Genomic DNA, 21,222 nt, shown 5'->3' with positions numbered 1-21,222 from the left:
GGAGAAGAGATGGAGATGGAGATGGAGAAGAGATGGAGAGAGATGGAGAGAGGAGAGAGATGGAGAGAGGAGAGAGATGGAGAGAGGAGAAGAGATGGAGATGGAGAAGAGATGGAGATGGAGAAGAGATGGAGAGAGATGGAGAGAGAGGAGAAATGAAAAGCAAGAGAGGAGAAGAGAGAGAGGAGAAATGAAAAGCAAGAGAGGAGAAGAGAGAGAGGAGAAATGAAAAGCAAGAGAGGAGAAGAGAGGGAGAGATGGAGAAAGAGAGAGAGAGAGAGAGAGAGAGGGAGAGAGGAGAGATGGAGAGAGGAGAGAGATGGAGATGGAGAGAGGAGAAGAGATGGAGAGAGGAGAAGAGATGGAGATGAGGAGAAGAGATGGAGATGGAGAGAGATGGAGATGGAGAGAGGAGAGAGATGGAGAGAGATGGAGAGAGGAGAAGAGATGGAGATGGAGAGAGGAGAAGAGATGGAGAGAGGAGAAGAGATGGAGATGGAGAGAGGAGAAGAGATGGAGAGAGGAGGAGAAGAGATGGAGAGAGAGGAGAAATGAAAAGCAAGAGAGGAGAAGAGAGAGAGGAGAAATGAAAAGCAAGAGAGGAGAAGAGAGGGAGAGATGGAGAAAGAGAGACAGAGACAGAGAGAGAGAGGGAGAGAGGAGAAATGAAAAGCAAGAGAGGAGAAGAGAGGGAGAGATGGTGAAAGAGAGACAGAGACAGAGAGAGAGAGGGAGAGAGGAGAGATGGAGAGAGGAGAGAGATGGATATGGAGAGAGGAGAAGAGATGGCGATGAGGAGAAGAGATGGAGATGGAGAGAGATGGAGATGGAGAGAGGAGAGAGATGGAGATGGAGAGAGATGGAGAGAGGAGAAGAGATGGAGATGGAGAGAGATGGAGAGAGGAGAAGAGATGGAGATGGAGAGAGATGGAGAGAGGAGAAGAGATGGAGAGAGGAGGAAAAGAGATGGAGAGAGATGGAGAGAGAGAGGAGAAATGAAAAGCAAGAGAGGAGAAGAGATGCATCATGTCTGATTAATTGGAGCCATCCTCATTTCTAAAGTTGGAGTGGTTTCTCTTCCTTCCTTGTTTCCTTCTCAAGGTGAGTGGGCGTGTAACAAAAGAAGCTTGAAAATGAAACTAGGAACATTGAAAAAAGATGACGAGAGACAGCAGCACTTACCAGAGCCGTCTATAGCCTCACGACACTGCCTCAATGGGTTTGGGTTTTTTATTACAACGGCAAGGTTCAGTGGGAGAGGTTGAGCTCTCTTTTTCACGCAGGTGCACCGAAACACATGTAAGCCTCCAATCTCTAATAAAAGCTGTAGAAATTCAATTTTCTTTGATCACACATCGATAGAGAAGTCAGCTACATGACTGAGTGTGTGGCGACAGCTGATATGAAAAGAAACAAAAACGCCAAAGAAATGTTGACAGGCCGACTATTCACAGCCTGTCCCCCAAAAGCAAATGACTGTCACTCCATCTGCTCATCTTCTCTCATTCTTCTTTTAAAACAATCCCTCGTGCCCGTCCACACATTGGTACGTTACACTGCGCCCGCCGAGCTCTGAAAGCGGTGGTAAGGTATCGCTATCCCCACACCCCACACTTTTCACACCTCACCCATTTCCTACAGTATTTAAAGACTCTGGCAGGGAAACCAGTCATTTGCGCTTAAGTTCGGAAAGTGTGGACTAGTGTGTGTGTGTGTGTGTGTGTGTGTGTGTGCCCGCAAAGTAAACCCACTCATTTTATTCCAGCACAAAATTAACTATCCGAGTCAATGTGTAAATGAAGACCATTGAAATAATGAATTCCTAAATTCATGTTTAAAGTTAAGAGGTTATTCAAGCCAGAACAATAATCTAGCGAATCAGAAAGGTGATTGAGTGCTGGGGACCATGACGCAATGCCCACTGGCTTCAATTTCCTGCTTGCTTTGGAATGTTAGGGCCAGTGTATTTCTATTAAATAAATCACATCTGTCCTGTTCTTGTTGTGATGCACGAGACATAACTGGCCCTAAACTAAATGGTCTTCTATTCCACTTAGAATGTTCTTCTCATCTTCAAATCATTTTCCATGACATTTATGTTTTCCCGACAGAAAGGCCTTGGTTTGCACGGAGGGTTGAGAAGAGCTGGCGGATTCAGTGCGTCTAGGAGTAGTCTCTCCCTCCCACGTTCTCCTCTCTCTCCCTCCCACGTTCTCCTCTCTCTCCCTCCCACGTTCTCCTCTCTCTCTCCCTCCCACGTTCTCCTCTCTCTCTCCCTCCCACCTTCTCCGCTCTCTCTCTCTCTCTCTCCCACCTTCTCCTCTCTCTCTCTCTCTCTCTCTCCCACGTTCTCCTCTCTCTCTCTCCCACGTTCTCCTCTCTCTCTCTCCTCTCTCTCTCTCTCTCTCCCTCCCTCCCTCCTTACATAAGGCAGACACCTGGTTCACTAAGCCTGAGATGGATGTTTATGGAGAGGTTGCACTTGTAGTAGTCAACATGGACACACACACACACACACACACACACACACGGCTGAAAGGCACCCATCTGCTGTAAAGAACTAGAGCAGGGGGGAGTGTGTTTAAGAGGTGGTAGGGGCTTAGGTAACTGCAGCCGTGGTTGCACAATGAGTGGAGAGTTAACATATGCACACACACACTGTCCCTGCTGTTGCTCAACCTCACTAGATAATTCCCTCATCGTCATACTGTGTCCTCTGATGTACTGTGTCACCATTAAGACAGTACTTCACGTGTTCACCCCTTCTCTTACAATAATGAAAGGTGAAGGTTTTCCTCCTGGGAGTTGGGTAGTGACAAATTGTTATGATCGTAGTACTGTAGTCTATAGCCAGTCCTTATTCAAACTGTACGTGATGTATTCCCATGACAGATTCAAGCGGGACGGACTGTCATAAGACCTGACCCAAGGATGTGTCGTTTTGAAGAGCCTGCAGCAGGTTTTTTTATGATCATGTTAAAATATGTCTCCTGAATATGCATATCTCTCTCTCTCTCTCGTCTCCCTGTTCTTCTCCCTCTCTCTCGTCTCCCTGTTCTTCTCCCTCTCTCTCTCTCGTCTCCCTGTTCTTCTCTCTCTCTCTCTCTCTCTCTCGTCTCCCTGTTTTTCTCTCTCTCTCTCTCTCTCGTCTCCCTGTTCTTCTCTCTCTCTCTCTCTCTCTCTCTCGTCTCCCTGTTCTTCTCTCTCTCTCTCTCTCGTCTCCCTGTTCTTCTCTCTCTCTCTCTCTCGTCTCCCTGTTCTTCTCTCTCTCTCTCGTCTCCCTGTTCTTCTCTCTCTCTCTCGTCTCCCCGTTCTTCTCTCTCTCTCTCGTCTCCCCGTTCTTCTCTCTCTCTCGTCTCCCTGTTCTTCTCTCTCTCTCTCTCGTCTCCCTGTTCTTCTCTCCCTCTCTCGTCTCCCTGTTCTTCTCTCCCTCTCTCGTCTCCCTGTTCTTCTCTCTCTCTCTCTCGTCTCCCTGTTCCCCTCTCTCTCGTCTCCCTGTTCCCCTCTCTCTCGTCTCCCTGTTCCCCTCTCTCTCGTCTCCCTGTTCCCCTCTCTCTCGTCTCCCTGTTCCCCTCTCTCTCGTCTCCCTGTTCTTCTCTCTCTCTCTCTCTCTCTCTCTCTCTCTCGTCTCCCTGTTCTTCTCCCTCTCTCTCTCTCGTCTCCCTGTTCTTCTCCCTCTCTCTCTCTCTCGTCTCCCTGTTCTTCTCCCTCTCTCTCTCTCTCGTCTCCCTGTTCTTCTCCCTCTCTCTCGTCTCCCTGTTCTTCTCCCTCTCTCTCTCTCGTCTCCCTGTTCTTCTCTCTCGTCTCCCTGTTCTTCTCTCTCTCTCTCTCTCTCCTTCCCCCGGTCTCTCTCTCTCCTCTGTGTCCCTCTGTTCCCCTCCTTCACTCTCTAGGATGAGCTGTACAGCAGGGCAGACCCTGCGGACTCAGCACCTTTAGGTCCCGGGCATCCTGATCGCTGACACAGGTATTTGCGATGAAATCTAGCTCTCTCTGTCCGTAGATCTTGCACTTAGGAAGTTTCTGTCCTTGGATGCTCAGCGATGCGCTGGGAAGGTCACGCACACACACACACACACACGCACGGCTGAGAGCCAAGAAGTGAAGGGGGAGTATTGTGTGTTGCACAGCTGTGAGGGCTGAGTAACTCGGGGCAACGCCACAGCAGCAGTCTGTCATGCGAAGCCTCGAGTGTGTGAGGAACAACACTGTCGGCATTCCAAATGGCACCCTATTCCCTACATAGTGCCCTAAACCTATAGATGACATTCTCCCCCCCCCCCCCGGGTTTTATTTTCAGTAGAAGAGCAGCCCCCGCATCATGTTTTGGCATACAACCCTTGACCACAGATTGTACCTTTAACGTGGGTGGATGACGGCCACTCACCTGTTGAGGTAGACACGTTTCTCAGTGAACTGACCCTGACCGTGGGCGGGGTCCTCAAACGGTTCATTCTGGACCACCTCCACCCCTTCGCCGCGGTCACTCTGCTCATGGCTGTGTTTGCTGATCATATATAGCTGACCAATCCTGTACTGGAGAGAACAGAGGGAGACTATGTTTAGGGTACGACCGCCGACATGAACACGCTCCGTTTAACAAAAGGAATTTAATACAGCTGATCCGAGTCCTGTAAAACGGAGGAAACAGAGAGGTGGACCCGACCGTGACGTGAACATTAACAGGCGTGACTAGGAAGAACACGCGTGGATTCTAAAACAGGGCCTTTGGAAAGTATTCACACACAACATCTACACAACATATTGTGTAATGTCAGAAAAAAAAAAAAAAAAAAATGTAAATAAACACTTGATTACTTTTTTTTTCTTCTTCCCTCTATTGTGTTATTGACTGTATGTTTGTTTATGTGTAACTCTGTGTTGTTGTTTGTGTCGCACTGCTTTGCTTTATCTTGGCCAGGTCACAGTTGTAAATGAGAACTTGTTCTCAACTTGCCTACCTGGTTAAATAATAATAATAATACTTTTTTAATTAGATAAGTATTCAACCCCGAGTCAACACGTGAGAATCACCTTTGGCAGCCATTACAGCGGTGTCTGTGAGAGCTTTGCAAACCTGGATTGTACAATATTTGCCCATATTTTTTTTTTTAAGTATTCAAGCTCTGTTAAGTTGGCTGTTGATCATTTCTAAACAGCCATTTTCAAGTCTTGCCATAGATTTTCAAGCCGATTTAAGTCAAAACTGTAACCAGGCCACTCAAGCATTCTTGGCAAGTAACTCCAGTGTATATTTGGCCTTGCGTTTTCGGTTATTGTCCTGCTGAAAAGTGGATTTGTCTGGAGGAAACAGAGAGGGGACCAGACCAGAGAAGGGTTAGGCTTATGCCAGCAGCATGAACATGTTCAGCAACAGAATAAAACAAATAAGAGAGAGTTCAACCGACAACCACACAGATATGATCATCTCCTATGACACGTCAACACCAGATAAATGTCGGTTTCTGTTTTTGTGAGCTTTAAAAAAAAAAATCGGTCACAAATGCTTTATTAAAACAGTTGAGTTTGAGGTAGATTTCATTTCACCCTTCAGGATGTCAACCACCAACACTTTCAAGTCATTGTTTTCAGGGCTCTTGCCCTTTCCTTTGAAGACGACTAGAAAGACCACCAGTGAAGTGCTTCTGAGACTTCCTGACCAATCTATTGAGGCTTTAATAATTCAAGGTTAATCCACAAAGACTGGCTTTTGATCAGAGCTGCTATCCCAGAGCAAGAGACAAAGGATGGAAAGAGAAGAGGAGGTGGGAGGGGGTAGGCAGAGAGAGGAAAGGACAACGAGAGATGGAGAGGGAGGGGAGGGTGGGGCTGGGAAAGGAGTGGAAAGATACAGAGGGAAAGAGAGGGGGCAGAGAGGTTGGGAGAAGAGGGAAGGCATTAGAAAGACAAAGGGGAAAGATAAAGATGGGAAGAGGATTGAGAAAAAGAGCCGGCAGAGAGAGAACGATAGGCAGAGAGAGAGGCTGAACGAAGAACCAGGATAGGCAGAGAGAGAGGATGAACAAAGAACCAGGATAGGCAGAGAGAGAGGATGAACGAAGAACCAGGATAGGCAGAGAGAGAGGATGAACGAAGAACCAGGATAGGCAGAGAGAGAGGATGAACGAAGAACCAGGATAGGCAGAGAGAGAGGATGAACGAAGAACCAGGATAGGCAGAGAGAGAGGATGAACGAAGAACCAGGATAGGCAGAGAGAGAGGATGAACGAAGAACCAGGATAGGCAGAGAGAGAGGATGAACGAAGAACCAGGATAGGCAGAGAGAGAGGATGAACGAAGAACCAGGATTAGCAGAGAGAGAGAGAGAGAGGATGAACGAAGAACCAGGATAGGCAGAGAGAGAGGATGAATGAAGAACCAGGATTAGCACAGAGAGAGAGAGAGAGAGAGAGGATGAACGAAGAACCAGGATTGGCAGAGAGAGAGAGAGAGAGAGAGAGAGAGGATGAACGAAGAACCAGGATAGGCAGAGAGAGAGGATGAACGAAGAACCAGGATAGGCAGAGAGAGAGGATGAACGAAGAACCAGGATTGGCAAAGAGAGGATGAACGAAGAACCAGGATTGGCAGAGAGAGAGGAACGAAGAACCAGGATTAGCAGAGAGAGAGAGAGAGAGGATGAATGAAGAACCAGGATAGGCAGAGAGAGGATGAACGAAGAACCAGGATTAGCAGAGAGAGAGAGATGACGAATGAAGAACCAGGATAGGCAGAGAGAGAGAGAAGAGAGAGAGGATGAACGAAGAACCAGGATTAGCAGAGAGAGAGGATGAACGAAGAACCAGGATTAGCAGAGAGAGAGGATGAACAAAGAACCAGGATTAGCAGAGAGAGAGGAACGAAGAACCAGGATTAGCAGAGAGAGAGAGAGAGAGGATGAATGAAGAACCAGGATAGGCAGAGAGAGGATGAACGAAGAACCAGGATTAGCAGAGAGAGAGAGATGACGAATGAAGAACCAGGATAGGCAGAGAGAGAGAGAGAAGAGAGAGAGGATGAACGAAGAACCAGGATTAGCAGAGAGAGAGGATGAACGAAGAACCAGGATTAGCAGAGAGAGAGGATGAACAAAGAACCAGGATTAGCAGAGAGGATGAACGAAGAACCAGGATTGGCAGAGAGAGGATGAACGAAGAACCAGGATTAGCAGAGAGAGAGGATGAACAAAGAACCAGGATAGGCAGAGAGAGAGAGAGAGGATGAACGAAGAACCAGGATAGGCAGAGAGAGAGAGAGGATGAACGAAGAACCAGGATAGGCAGAGAGAGAGAGAGGATGAATGAAGAACCAGGATTGGCAGAGAGAGAGAGAGAGGATGAATGAAGAACCATGATTGGCAGAGAGAGAGAGAGGATGAATGAAGAACCAGAATTGGCAGAGAGAGAGAGAGAGGATGAATGAAGAACCAGGATTGGCAGAGAGAGAGAGCGGATGAATGAAGAACCAGGATTGGCAGAGAGAGAGAGAGGATGAATGAAGAACCAGGATTGGCAGAGAGAGAGAGAGGATGAATGAAGAACCAGGATAGGCAGAGAGAGGATGAACGAAGAACCAGGATTAGCAGAGAGAGAGAGAGAGGACGAATGAAGAACCAGGATAGGCAGAGAGAGAGAGAGGATGAACGAAGAACCAGGATAGGCAGAGAGAGAGAGAGGATGAATGAAGAACCAGGATTGGCAGAGAGAGAGAGAGAGGATGAATGAAGAACCAGGATTGGCAGAGAGAGAGAGAGGATGAATGAAGAACCAGAATTGGCAGAGAGAGAGAGAGGATGAACGAAGAACCAGGATTGGCAGAGAGAGAGAGCGGATGACTGAAGAACCAGGATTGGCAGAGAGAGAGAGAGGATGAATGAAGAACCAGGATTGGCAGAGAGAGAGAGAGAGGATGAATGAAGAACCAGGATTGGCAGAGAGAGAGGATGATAAATGGAGGGAAAGAGAGATAAGACATTCAGGAGAGCGAGGGAGAAGTTGGAGAGCGGCAGCACGAGAAAAAGTGGAGTAGAGGTAGAGGACATGCTGAGATGATACTGAACGACGCTAATCCTCTTATCTGTGGCCAGCTGAGAACAAGTGACGCCCTCCACTCATCCCCTGCTGAGTCACTCCTCTACCGCATCCCCCTCTCCACTCATCCTCCACGCATGACCTGCCAGGCTGCTGCTCAGTAAAGCTTTGGGGAAGAAGAGAGGAGGAAGAGGGGAAAGGGGAAGAGGAGACGGGGATTGCAGTGGAAGAGGGGGTTGAGGTTTCTAACTTTTCCATCGGCACTTAAGGTGTTGAGGAAGCTGAAGGATTGACCCCAAAAGCCCAAAATGGTGTCAAAGATCACCAAGGGTCCTCGAGTGTCACAGTTTTCAGGATGCATAGGCAGCACGCACACACACACACACACACGACACACACACTGCCCAACAGCAATCATCTGAAAGTTTGTCACATTGCAGTAGAAGCCACTTTGTCCAGCTCTTTAAACTACAACCACTTCCCACCCTCCATTCCGTGACCTCCACGGTCAGCTGGTTTCTCCTTTAACCTTGCAAAGATTGGAGACTGCACCGGAATGACTCCCTCCATTCCTCACCAGCCGGAACCCAAGGTCTCCCAGGGGCTATGGAGAGTGAGCTTGAGTCAGAAATGGATGCCTCAGCACAAAAGTGCACTCAGGAACCACCTACAGTAGCACATTGCTGCACATTGCAGCCCGAGACGCAATCAATTATTAAGACCGGTGTCGCCCGCGTGGGTGAGACATATCACAGACAGGGTGGATGGGGGACACTGCCATGTCATCATCCAAGGCCAGGAGTGTCCCTTTGGGGGGTGGGGAGCAGGAAAGCAGTCCTGGCTGGATGTCTAACAGGAACACAGAGAATCCTCGGAGAGGATGTCCATCTTAATGAGTGGATTGACACACTCGTGTGGCTTTAGCTCAATCCCCTCTTTCTTGCCGATATAAAGTTTGAGTTTATTCCATAACGTGGAGCTTGTGAAAGCGGTCTTTTTCTACACGCAATTGGCTGCAAAACGCAAACCGTGTGAGCTACAAACTAGTAGTCGTCACCACCACCATCAAAAGGGGAGACTCTCACGAACATGAATGTTGTTCTGCTTTACGACGCACACAAGCATCATGGGAGTCCTCTGAAGGTAACCCATTACCGGGCTGTAAAAATGGCAAAAAGTGAATAGGGGGTAAAATGTGCCACAAATAAGGTGCCCAAACATGGGTAAAAAAATGTAATTACAATCCCTGATCTCTCTCAGATATAGGACAGGCACTTCAAAACCTTATTCCTTATGATTTATTTTTGGATTGCCTGTTTTTGCCATGTACAAAAATGTGCTATATTCAATGTGCTTCTATGGGCTATAGTAGTAAAGGGCAAATTCAATGTTTCATCAAATATATATATATATATATATATATATATATATGTTTTTATACCTACAGGGCCTTACAATTCTAAATCAAATGGATAAATTATTAAATTTTATGATCATCTTAAAACAATTCCATATGTAAACTTAGTATATATTGCAATCTAAGGGGCTTAGACCTACAGGAGTTTGGGCGACTGACTTCATATGGCCCAAACTGGAGAAGTACAGTAGGAAAAGTGGGTAGGGCCTACAGTGAACACCATTCAGGTATGTGGACACCTGCTTGTCGAACATCTAATTCTAAAATCATGGGCATTAATTTGGAGTTGGTCCCCCCCTTTGCTACTATAACAGCCTCCACTTTCCACTCCAAGGCTTTCCACCTGATTTTGGAACATTGCTGTGGGGACTTGCTTCCATTTAGCCACAAGAGCATTAGTGTGGTCGGGCACTGATTTTGGGCGATTAGGCCTGGCTTGCAGTCGGCGTTCCAATTCATCCCAAAGGTGTTCGATGGGGTTCAGGTCAGGGCTCTGTATAGGCCAGTCAAGTTCTTCCACATCAATCTCAACAAACCACTTCTGTATGCACAGACCATTATTCCTCCTCCAAGCTTTACAGTTGGCACTATTCATTGGGGCAGGCAGCATTCTCATGGCATCCGCCAAACCCAGATTCGTCCACCGGACTTGCCAGATGGTGAAGCGTGATTCATCACTCCAGAGACAGGTTTCCACTGCTTCAGAGTCCAATGGCGACATGCTTTACACCACTCCAGCCGATGCTTGGCATTGCGCATGGTGATCTTAGGCTTGTGTGTGGCTGCTCGGCCATGGAAACCCATTTCATGAAGCTTCCGACGAACAGTTCTTGAATTGACGTTGCTTCCAGGCAGTTTGGAACTCAGTAGTGAGTGTTGTGAGGACAGATCGTCTTGACACGCTACGCACTTCAGCGGTCCCGTTTCGTGAGCTTGTGTGGCTTACCACTTCGAAGACGAGCCATTGTTCCACTTCACAATAACAACACTTACAGTTGACTAGGGCAGCTCTAGCAGGGCTGTCACTGGACTCGTCAGTCACTGGACTCTTCAGTGAGGCCATTCTACTGCCAATGTCGGTCTAAAGAGAATCCATGGCTGTGTGCTCGATTTTATACACCTGTCAGCGACAGGTGTGGCTGGAATCCACTAATTTGAAGGTTGCCCACATACTTTTGTATATACAAAAGTATCATACCCCCACAAAAATACTAACCTCCCCTGTTATTGTAATGGTGAGAGGACGGCATGTCTTGGGGGTATGATATTTGTGCGTCTAACTTTCTCACTCATCACTATTCACGATTCATTCAGGATTATCCGTAATCATGTGTTTAGCAGAGCTTATTTATAATAAAAGTGACTTCAAAATGACAATACATTATTTACCATTCATTTCTGAATCCGGCCCAAAATAATCTGTAATGCAACAAAACAAAACAGAAAACGCACCCAACAAGTTCGTAGAGATACAAGCTTGATGTAGTCATTGTGTGCTAGGAATATGGGACCAAATACTTAACTTGGTACTACTTTAATACAAATACATATGTGACTTGGTCCCAATACATTTGGTGTCCTAAAATGGGGGGAGAAGACTATGTACAAAAAATGCTGTAATTTCTTAACGGTTCATCTGATATGAATGGAAATACGCCTCAAATGAAAGTTCTCACAACAAAACATATTTAATTGAACTGTTGACAGCCCCTCTCACTGTGTTCTCAATAAAGGAATGAAGGAGAGAGGGGAGGAGATGGAAACGCATGGTGGTGAGATATTATGTAGCTAAAAAGGGTAATGTGTCAGCCTATTAATTATGAGAATATAATGCGCTATTACCGAGGCTATTCAAAATCAAATACAAATTCACTATACTTGTAGGCGAACTACGTAAGCCGCCCTGCACAATCAGTGAACCAACAGCATCGCCTAGGCCTCTCCGTTTTCTCCCAGACAAAAAGTTTGGTGCTTAGCATAAGGTAACCAGTCCATCCATGTGCAGCTCATCCTAGTGAGTGAAGGAGAGTGAGTGACAGAGTGAGTGACAGAGTGAGTGACAGAGTGAGTGACAGAGTGAGTGACAGAGTGAGTGACAGAGTGAGTGACAGAGTGAGTGACAGAGTGAGTGAGAGTGAGAGAGAGAGAGAGAGAGAGAGAACAGAGGGACACAGAGGAGAGAGAGAAAGAGAACTGAGGGACACAGAGGAGAGAGAGAGAGACAGACAAACCGGGGGAAGGAGGGGAACAGAGGGACACAGAGGAGAGAGAGACCGGGGGAAGGAAGGGAACAGAGGGACACAGAGGAGAGAGAAAGAGAGGGGTAACCAGGTAACCAGTCCAGTCCATATGCGGGAGCACTGGTTGGTTGGCCCAATTGAGGAAGTATGTACATGAATGTATAGTTAAAGTGACTATGCATATATGATAAACAGAGTAGCAGCAATGTAAAAAGAGGGGTTGGGGAGGGGCACACAATGCAAATAGTCTGGGTAGTCATTTGATTACCTGTTCATTGATTACCTGTCTTATGGCTTGGGTGTAAAAACTGTTGAGAAGCCTTTTTGTCCTAGACTTGGCACTCAGGTACCGCTTGCCATGCAGTAGTAGAGAGAACACTATGACTGGGGTGGCTGGGGTCTTTTACAATTTTTAGGGCCTTCCTCTGATGCCGCCTGGTGCTGAGGTCCTGGATGGCAGGAAGCTTGGCCCCAGTGATGTACTGGACCGTACGCACCACCCTCTGTAGTGCCTTGCAGTCAGAGGCCGAGCAATTGCCGTACCAGGCAGTGATGCAACCAATCATTATTTTAATTCCGTTTTTTGGATGAGCTTGTGCTTTTATATAGGCCTATGCGTATGCATAAGCTCTAATATGTATGTGGATATTTTTAATGAATCATTATCTTAGAAAGCGCTGTCCATTTCATTGTGTTAGGCTTTGAAACAACATCCACAACGACCATGTTTCCCACTCAGTTCAACCTGTTGAACTTCTTTCTTCAAATTGATCAATCACAGTGAGGTGAGCTTTAAAAGCACATTCTGTTTTGATGATACTTATTTGATGTGATTTTCCATCTCACTTGCATTGACGTCAGAGTGGCTCGAAGGACAAAAGAGCCTCGAGTGCCAGGCCATTAGCGACCTGATGATCATTAGCAAGTTGGGTACTGCCAACATATGTCCAGAGTGCATAAGAGGAGAAAACCGGGACTCAACGGTCATGTGGAATTTTACTAGTCAGGACTCATGATGACTGCCAGTGTGGTGGCAATATGGTCACCGCAAACAGCCCTAGTGACAATCTTTGTTGACGAGGGGCAGCAGTTTCAAAATACAGAGAGAGCGAGAATACAGTATCTTGTATTGGTTGAATGAGCCATTGTCCATGTTCTCATTTGAAACAGTGATGAGGGGCAGGGGATCAATGTTGAACCAGAGGAGGATGGTGGGAGAGATATAGTAGGACAGGCTGGAATGGAATAGACAGAAAGGTGTCAAAAACATAAAACACATGGCTTCCATATGTTTGATACCGCTCCTGCGATATCTCTGCCCACCAGCCACCACTGGTTTGAATTATTAACTGAGAAAAAGCAGTGGTGTTCGCAGGCTAGTTGGAAATGTTTGCAGGACAAACAACGTTTGGCACTGATCGCTTGAATATCGTCTTTCGGTCTGTAACTAAAAATGGAGCGCTTCAACAGTCCACAGAATTTGCGTTAAAACATACGCTACTGGCCTCCCGGGTGGCGCAGTGGTTAAGGGCGCTATACTGCAGCGCCAGCTGTGCCATCAGAGTCCCTGGGTTCGCGCCCAGGCTCTGTCGTAACCGGCCGCGACCGGGAGGTCCGTGGGGCGACGCACAATTAGCGTCGTCCGGGTTAGGGAGGGATTGGTCGGTAGGGATCTCCTTGTCTCATTGCGCACCAGCGACTCCTGTGGTGGGCCGGGCGCAGTGCGCGCTAGCCAAGGTTGCCAGGTGCACGGTGTAGCCGGCTGGCTTCCGGGTTGGATGCGCGCTGTGTTAAGAAGCAGTACGGCTGGTTGGGTTGTGTATCGGAGGACGCATGACATTCAGCCTTCGTCTCTCCCGAGCCCGTACGGGAGTTGTAGCAATGAGACAAGATAGTAGCTACTACAGCAATTGGATACCACAAAATTGGGGAGGATAAAGGGGTAAAAAAAAAAAATAATAATAAAAAATAAAAACTTGATCAAACCCACATAATCCAGGATATGTCCCAAATCCCTATAGTGTACCCCTATGGGCCCTGGTCACAAGTAGTGCACTATATAGGTGTCCCAAATCCCTATGGCCCTGGTCACAAGTAGTGCACTATATAGGTTGCCATTTGGAACACACTCCCCTAGTTTCTTAGGAGATGTGAAGAATAAAGATGAATCAAAAGAAGAGGCCCAACCAACAACCCTGGCCTGCTTATGCAGTTTGCCTGATGACAATGCAACTGACAGCACTGGCCCTGTTAGTCTCGGTCACTGAACAACAGCTTCATCAATACGGCTACAGATTAGAATGCTGCTGCTCGGTCAATACCATGGATTCAAAAAACAACCGGGCTTGGCAATACCTTTATACCAAGGTATGATCTAGGCCAAGATAGTGTGTTAGTAGACATCAGGTTTATGTTCAGGGTGACCTGACCAGGATACACTATGGGACTGGGTTATGGAGTATGACGTTAGCCTATGGGCTAAAGGCTAACCGGGAGTGTTCCTGACAATGTGACTTGACCAGAAAAAGCTGCCCTGTCGTGTGGCCTACACTACTTCTCAGACAACCACAGTCCGAGTGGACAGAGATATGAATAAACAAAAGCAGCATTTTCCCCTTCAAAATTTCCCCACGGGGACAATAAAGTCAGTAAGTAAGTATAAAACCGCAACAATCGATGGTGGCTAGTATCAGAATTCCCCTGGTGAGTATGTACGGTCGATGAGGCACGCTTCGCCCAAGAAGCGATTTATGCTGAGCCCGGAGGCAGACAAAGTGGTGCATATATCATTGTACAAGCCTTCGCCTGGGTCGGAGAGAGGGAAGTGAGAAGCTGGGGGGCGATAAAAGAGGGAGGGGAGAGTGGAGGAAACCTACCCGGAGATTATCTCCACCCGTTATTCTATTTGGACGTTGCTCATCAAACACACGGGGCCTCCAGCTCTCAAGCTTCTTCACAAATAGACGTGCTAAAAGCGGTAGCCGGCGAGCGCTAGCTGCATTGTTTTTAATTGGGTGTGGAAACGGACGCTTGGCCCAGAGCCAACCGCTTCTTCTTCCCCCGTTTCTGAACATCTAATGGAAAAAAAGTAAACGCAGAACGATTCATTTTGGGCCTCGAGATGAACGGAAGACTTGGTGCACTAATATGTTTAAACACAGCAACAGCTGTAAGGCACACTTGTGATGCATCTAGAATAGCCTACACAAGAAGGCTATAAAGAGTTGCTGGCGTCATTGTTGACATGGCAAATAATGTTGCAAAAGATGGCGTCTTACAGTTGCTGAATACTAATAAATCTTTTATTTTTTTTATTTTAAAAAACAAAATATGTATCCGCCTCTGTGCATGTCACGGAAAGCACTGGAAGACTAGCCTACAAAGTAGGCGATCAGTGAACCCTCTTTCCACTAACCCAATTATGCAACGCCACCTACACCTCTACTCTTTGCCCCTCTGGATCACTTCAACGCTAATAGCTACGCTAATTGCGCTGTTCCACCTCGTGAACCAGATGAGTGTCGACCACCAAGGAGGTCCATAGCAACTCTGGGAAGAATCCATTACCGCGACCACTACGCCCTGGCTGGTAGCAAAAAAATACACGCTCCCAACCAGAGAATGGCTTAGACAAAAGAGAGAATGTCAACAAAAAAATCCCTCCCCTGCCCCAAAGGCAGACTGTTCATATGAATTCGTGCCTTACTAATTTCTGTTTCCCCATTTCTCAAGTTCTCTCATCTCCGCTACGGCTTGAACGGGTCTCTGTCGGCAGAGCAGGAGAGACAAGAGTGAGAGGAAGGACATTCCTGGTGCAGCATACAGTCCAAAAGGTAGGCATCAGAACCAGTTCAATCCCTTCTCTTTCAGAGTAGTCTAATACTGCCAAGAGGTCATCTACAAACAATGTATGGCTCATTTTATTCTCCATGGGCCTCTTAAACCCCCCTCCAATAGGCAACAATGAGACCTGCCAACAATTAACCTGGTGGATTAGCTAAGCCTTAAATGGGAGACACCATAAGAGGAGGAGAAGGGCTACATGATTAGATCAGATTGCCTGTAACAGCCTTCCTCCACTGAAAAAAAGAAGGCATGGTGAGTAAAAAGCTGGCTCATAACACCGGCCTGATCGAGATCTGTTCTCAGCTCCCACTGCAGAGGGAGCGACAGTGGCAGAGCACACACACATCTATACACTCTCACAGGTTGGAATAGTACACACAAGCCCCCCCCCCAACACACACACACACATTCCCCCTCAATACTGCCTGGCTAGGATTACACTGATGGTCCCCTTACGACATGCAATACAGTAACCCCCCCCCCCCCCTTTCCACCCTCCGCTTCCAGATACTGCTGTCTCAGCTATGGCGCCATCACTCCCTCGCAGCCTCATTCACTCAGCTGGGAAATTTATTCCAATGATGTGCACATTTAATCAATTGTGCAGCGCGCAGGGGTACTGCTCTCTCAAGATAAAATTATCCATGTGTGCTTCTGAGTCAATAGGTGCAGGGGGTTCAATTAGTGTGTGTGTGCGCGCGCATATGTGTAAATCAGGGTATCATCAGTGTGATAACATGGTCAGTAGGGAGGGGGCTATGAGCCAGATGAATGCTTGATTAAGTCTGTGGGGAAGGGAGTGAGTGTGTGAGAGTGAGAAGTACAGCATTTCCCTTTTCTCATGTACTCAATATAGCTGCAATGAGAATTGTTCTCAATGGCGGTTGCTTTGCCCTGTTCCTCTCATCTCAGACGCAATGCACACATCCCATGAGCCTCAGCACAGACACAGTGACAGGACCAGATTAGGGCCTGAGCCAGCAGCTCACGTAACACTTCCACCACTGGCCTGCCTGCTCCTCTCTCTCTGTGTGTGTGTGTGTGTGTGTGTGTGAGTGAGTGAAATGATAATTGGTCTATGATGAATGCAAACACAGAGAAACCAATATGAATTATTAAAATTGGGTTTTGAATATCCTTTTGGTCTCTGTTTCGGAAGCCAAAGCAGCCATTAGCATACAACATAACGAGTTGCTTTTATCCAAAGCTGCTCACAGTTACCATATCCAATAGAAAGTAATGGCACACATGAGAATCGAACCCACAACCCTGGTGATGCAAGAATACAACCCCCCCGAATTCACTTCCTGTGTACACAACCCTCTCAGTCGGCCCCTCAGACTCTGGCCGTATAGCTATTTTTCATGGTCCTTCGAGCCGGATAGGAACAGCAAACAAACCATCGGATTCACAAGTCACGCTAGCATCCATGTTTGAAGTGAGCATTTAGCATGTATTACCTGTAGTTCTCTGTCTCAACAGATGCGTCACACAAGGTGGATTGACATTATACAGCAGTGTCACTGAATGATGTAATGACTCCACTACCCACAATTCATCCCTCTGGCTCAGCAGGCCAATGCCCAACAGTGTCCTTTCCAGACATGCTTCCTGTTCTTCGACATGGTTATTTATATGGGTTAGCCCACCAGATGGACACACACACGCCAACACACAAACAAACATCCTTTCTGACACCAATACATCCACTTTGGTCAGGCCTTACCCACAGTCCATGAAATTGACTAAAGCTGATACCCCCAATAACATGGAGGATAGAAGTGGAGGGGGGCCAGGCTGTGGCCTTGTCTGGGCTGAAGTGAGACAAACAGGGCCGAACTTGTCTACCTGCTGCCCAGGATCCGGCCCGGGCCTAGGCCCTGACACTTTCCACATGCTTAATTGGCCTAAATCTGATTAAGTGGCAAGCATCCCAGCTGAGTCGCACACCCAGAACACATATCACCACCGTAATCACTATCCATCGTCACAGCATTGACTATTCGTCATCATACGTGCCCCCAGGGGACGCCAGCGGATGAGGCCGCCCCTGAGTCAGCGGAGAGGGGCATTCTGGGATGAATGACTTCCTGTGACGAAGGCCATGGCCATTCTAATGGGATGATGGAAGAGGGGAAGAGATGGAGGGATATAATTATGTAGTTGTGAGAGAAAGAGAGCACAAAACAAAGATTGTAAAAACTCCATCTATCCTCCATCAAACCACCATAGCCTCCACTTGGATATAAACCTACTGCTGCATTAGAAAAGCACTCTGTGAAGGGAGATTACTATGTACGTGAATGACAGGAGGGAAGGTGAGGATACAGCCAGGCAGCCCATCATGGGATACGTTTCAAATGGCTCCCTATTCCCATTATAGTGCCCTACTCCCATTAGAGATCTGGTCAAAAGTAGTGCACTACATAGCGAATAGGGGGCCATTTGGGACCTAACCTCCACAGACCAGAAGCATTATCTTCAGCAGTGGCGGTCATGTCAACCTTGAGGAGAAGGTCACAGTGAGCGTATATGAATTGCAAATTCACGCCCACAGCTGTTGAGGCCGGTGGGTTGGGCGCACAGGAGCAGTGTGAAGAGCAATCTGAAACGTGCCGTCGCGCTGCGGGAGAGGCCCTGACATATGCACTCAGTCTACGCTCTCTCTCTTGGATGTGTGTTGAGAGGTGGGGAGAGAGACAGTGTGTGTGTGTGTGAGTCAGTGTCTTGCTGTGCGTGTGTATGTCTTCCTCTAATGGTCTTGTTCATTCATTGGTTAACACGCACTCCTTCGTTCCGCCTCAGAACACACACGTCCACATGATCACGCCTACTTGTCACAACAAGGTCTAAATCAATACCTCAGTGTGGTTTTACCTCAGTGCTTTGGATTTGAAAGCAGTCAATTACCCGTAATGCACCTCTCTGACAGGACAGTGTTCAACCTCCACCATTTCTCTCTTTGTACTTTTGTCCTCACATTTGTTCACTGTTTTGATATTTCAGAACCGTTTCATGAAGAGCAAATGCATACTTTCCATTCCTCTCTTTTGAAACGGTCAGGCTTTGGGAATCTTAAGAGCCAGATTTTTATTTATTTATTTTAAATCGACCTAATTGCAAGGCTGAGTAGACATCTCAACATCCAATTATGTTTGTGTTCGTGAACTCACATCCTCATAAAAGCCTTAACGTTACCCTTTTTAAAAAAGGGGCAGACAGACAGGAAAAGACACAGGGGCACATTTTGTTGTAATACCGTCACGCAAAACTTAATTACACACACAACACCGTGACACAAGTTGACACACCCAGGGGAGGAACAAGAATTAGGAAGGTTGTCAAAATTATTCAGGACCTCTCGAAAGATTAACCCGGCGTGAATAGACAGGCCTACATTTGTGCTGGGTTGAAGTTTAACAACAACAGGAGGGAAGCAGGAGAACTGAGCCCAGAGCACATTAAAGGAAGAAATAGAACTGGGGTGGAGAGAAACAGGAGGAGTTACAGTGCCTTGCGAAAGTATTCGGCCCCCTTGAACTTTGCGACCTTTTGCCACATTTCAGGCTTCAAACAAAGATATAAAACTGTATTTTTTTGTGAAGAATCAACAACAAGTGGGACACAATCATGAAGTGGAACGACATTTACTGGATATTTCAAACTTTTTTAACAAATCAAAAACTGAAAAATTGGGCGTGCAAAATTATTCAGCCCCTTTACTTTCAGTGCAGCAAACTCTCTCCAGAAGTTCAGTGAGGATCTCTGAATGATCCAATGTTGACCTAAATGACTAATGATGATAAATACAGTCCACCTGTGTGTAATCAAGTCTCCGTATAAATGCACCTGCACTGTGATAGTCTCAGAGGTCCGTTAAAAGCGCAGAGAGCATCATGAAGAACAAGGAACACACCAGGCAGGTCCGAGATACTGTTGTGAAGAAGTTTAAAGCCGGATTTGGATACAAAAAGATTTCCCAAGCTTTAAACATCCCAAGGAGCACTGTGCAAGCGATAATATTGAAATGGAAGGAGTATCAGACCACTGCAAATCTACCAAGACCTGGCCGTCCCTCTAAACTTTCAGCTCATACAAGGAGAAGACTGATCAGAGATGCAGCCAAGAGGCCCATGATCACTCTGGATGAACTGCAGAGATCTACAGCTGAGGTGGGAGACTCTGTCCATAGGACAACAATCAGTCGTCTATTGCACAAATCTGGCCTTTATGGAAGAGTGGCAAGAAGAAAGCCATTTCTTAAAGATATCCATAAAAAGTGTCAGTTAAAGTTTGCCACAAGCCACCTGGGAGACACACCAAACATGTGGAAGAAGGTGCTCTGGTCAGATGAAACCAAAATTGAACTTTTTGGCAACAATGCAAAACGTTATGTTTGGCGTGAAAGCAACACAGCTCATAACCCTCCCCACTGTCAAACATGGTGGTGGCAGCATCATGGTTTGGGCCTGCTTTTCTTCAGCAGGGACAGGGAAGATGGTTAAAATTGATGGGAAGATGGATGGAGCCAAATACAGGACCATTCTGGAAGAAAACCTGATGGAGTCTGCAAAAGACCTGAGACTGGGACGGAGATTTGTCTTCCAACAAGACAATGATCCAAAACATAACGCAAAATCTACAATGGAATGGTTCAAAAATAAACATATCCAGGTGTTAGAATGGCCAAGTCAAAGTCCAGACCTGAATCCAATCCAGAATCTGTGGAAAGAACTGAAAACTGCTGTTCACAAATGCTCTCCATCCAACCTCACTGAGCTCGAGCTGTTTTGCAAGGAGGAATGGGAAAAAATGTCAGTCTCTCGATGTGCAAAACTGATAGAGACATACCCCAAGCGACTTACAGCTGTAATCGCAGCAAAAGGTGGCGCTACAAAGTATTAACTTAAGGGGGCTGAATAATTTTGCACGCCCAATTTGTCAGTTTTTGATTTGTTAAAAAAGTTTGAAATATCCAATAAATGTCGTTCCACTTCATGATTGTGTCCCACTTGTTGTTGATTCTTCACAAAAAAAATACAGTTTTATATCTTTATGTTTGAAGCCTGAAATGTGGCAAAAGGTCGCAAAGTTCAAGGGGGCCGAATACTTTCGCAAGGCACTGTACATTTGCTTGGAGAGCAACAGTGGAGGTGGATACACTGCAATAAAAAAAACGTCACTCTTAGAGAGGGAGAAAGGGAGAGAGACTTGGGTGGAGGGCCGGAAGGGGTGAGGGAGAGACCGAGGGAGCAGAAATGAAAGCGAGAACAAGAGAGAGAGAGATGATGAGAATGTATCTCACTCAGAGTTCAAGAGTGAGAGAGAGAGAGAGAGAGAGAGAGAGACAGAACAAGAGAGTTATGGCCTGGGGGAGGGAGCTGGCCCTGGGACTCTAAATCCCCAGAAACTTGAGAGGAGGAAAACAAAGCATTAGCCGCCCAGCTCTCCTCCTCGCTCTTCTCCTCCTCCTCTCTCCTCTCGTGACATTCGTCCATTACACGCAGCAGGAGGATGGGGCACTACCTGTACAGTAACCCTACCTGTACAGTAACCCTAACTTAACTGTAATACTGCACATACACATCAATAAACTTTCGAGATGAAGTGCCATTAATATATTATTTAATATAATATAGACTTTTTGGGTATATTTGAATAGATTTGAATACACTTACATCCTAATGTC

General features: G+C 46.7%; 1 protein-coding gene across 1 annotated transcript in view; it reads right to left on the bottom strand.

Annotated features, from left to right (window-relative positions):
- pitpnc1a (phosphatidylinositol transfer protein cytoplasmic 1a) overlaps positions 1-21,222 on the bottom strand; it is a 79,941-nt gene that overhangs the window by 21,318 nt on the left and 37,401 nt on the right. The window contains exon 2 of the mRNA XM_036940646.2: positions 4,388-4,536. Within this exon, the coding sequence (XP_036796541.1) occupies positions 4,388-4,536 (149 nt within the window). The remainder of the gene's footprint in view (positions 1-4,387; positions 4,537-21,222) is intronic.

Source organism: Oncorhynchus mykiss, chromosome 13 (genome assembly GCF_057628025.1).
Source record: "Oncorhynchus mykiss isolate SJ-2025 chromosome 13, ASM5762802v1, whole genome shotgun sequence".
NCBI lineage: Eukaryota > Metazoa > Chordata > Actinopteri > Salmoniformes > Salmonidae > Oncorhynchus > Oncorhynchus mykiss.
This window is presented reverse-complemented; position numbering and strand designations above follow the sequence as displayed.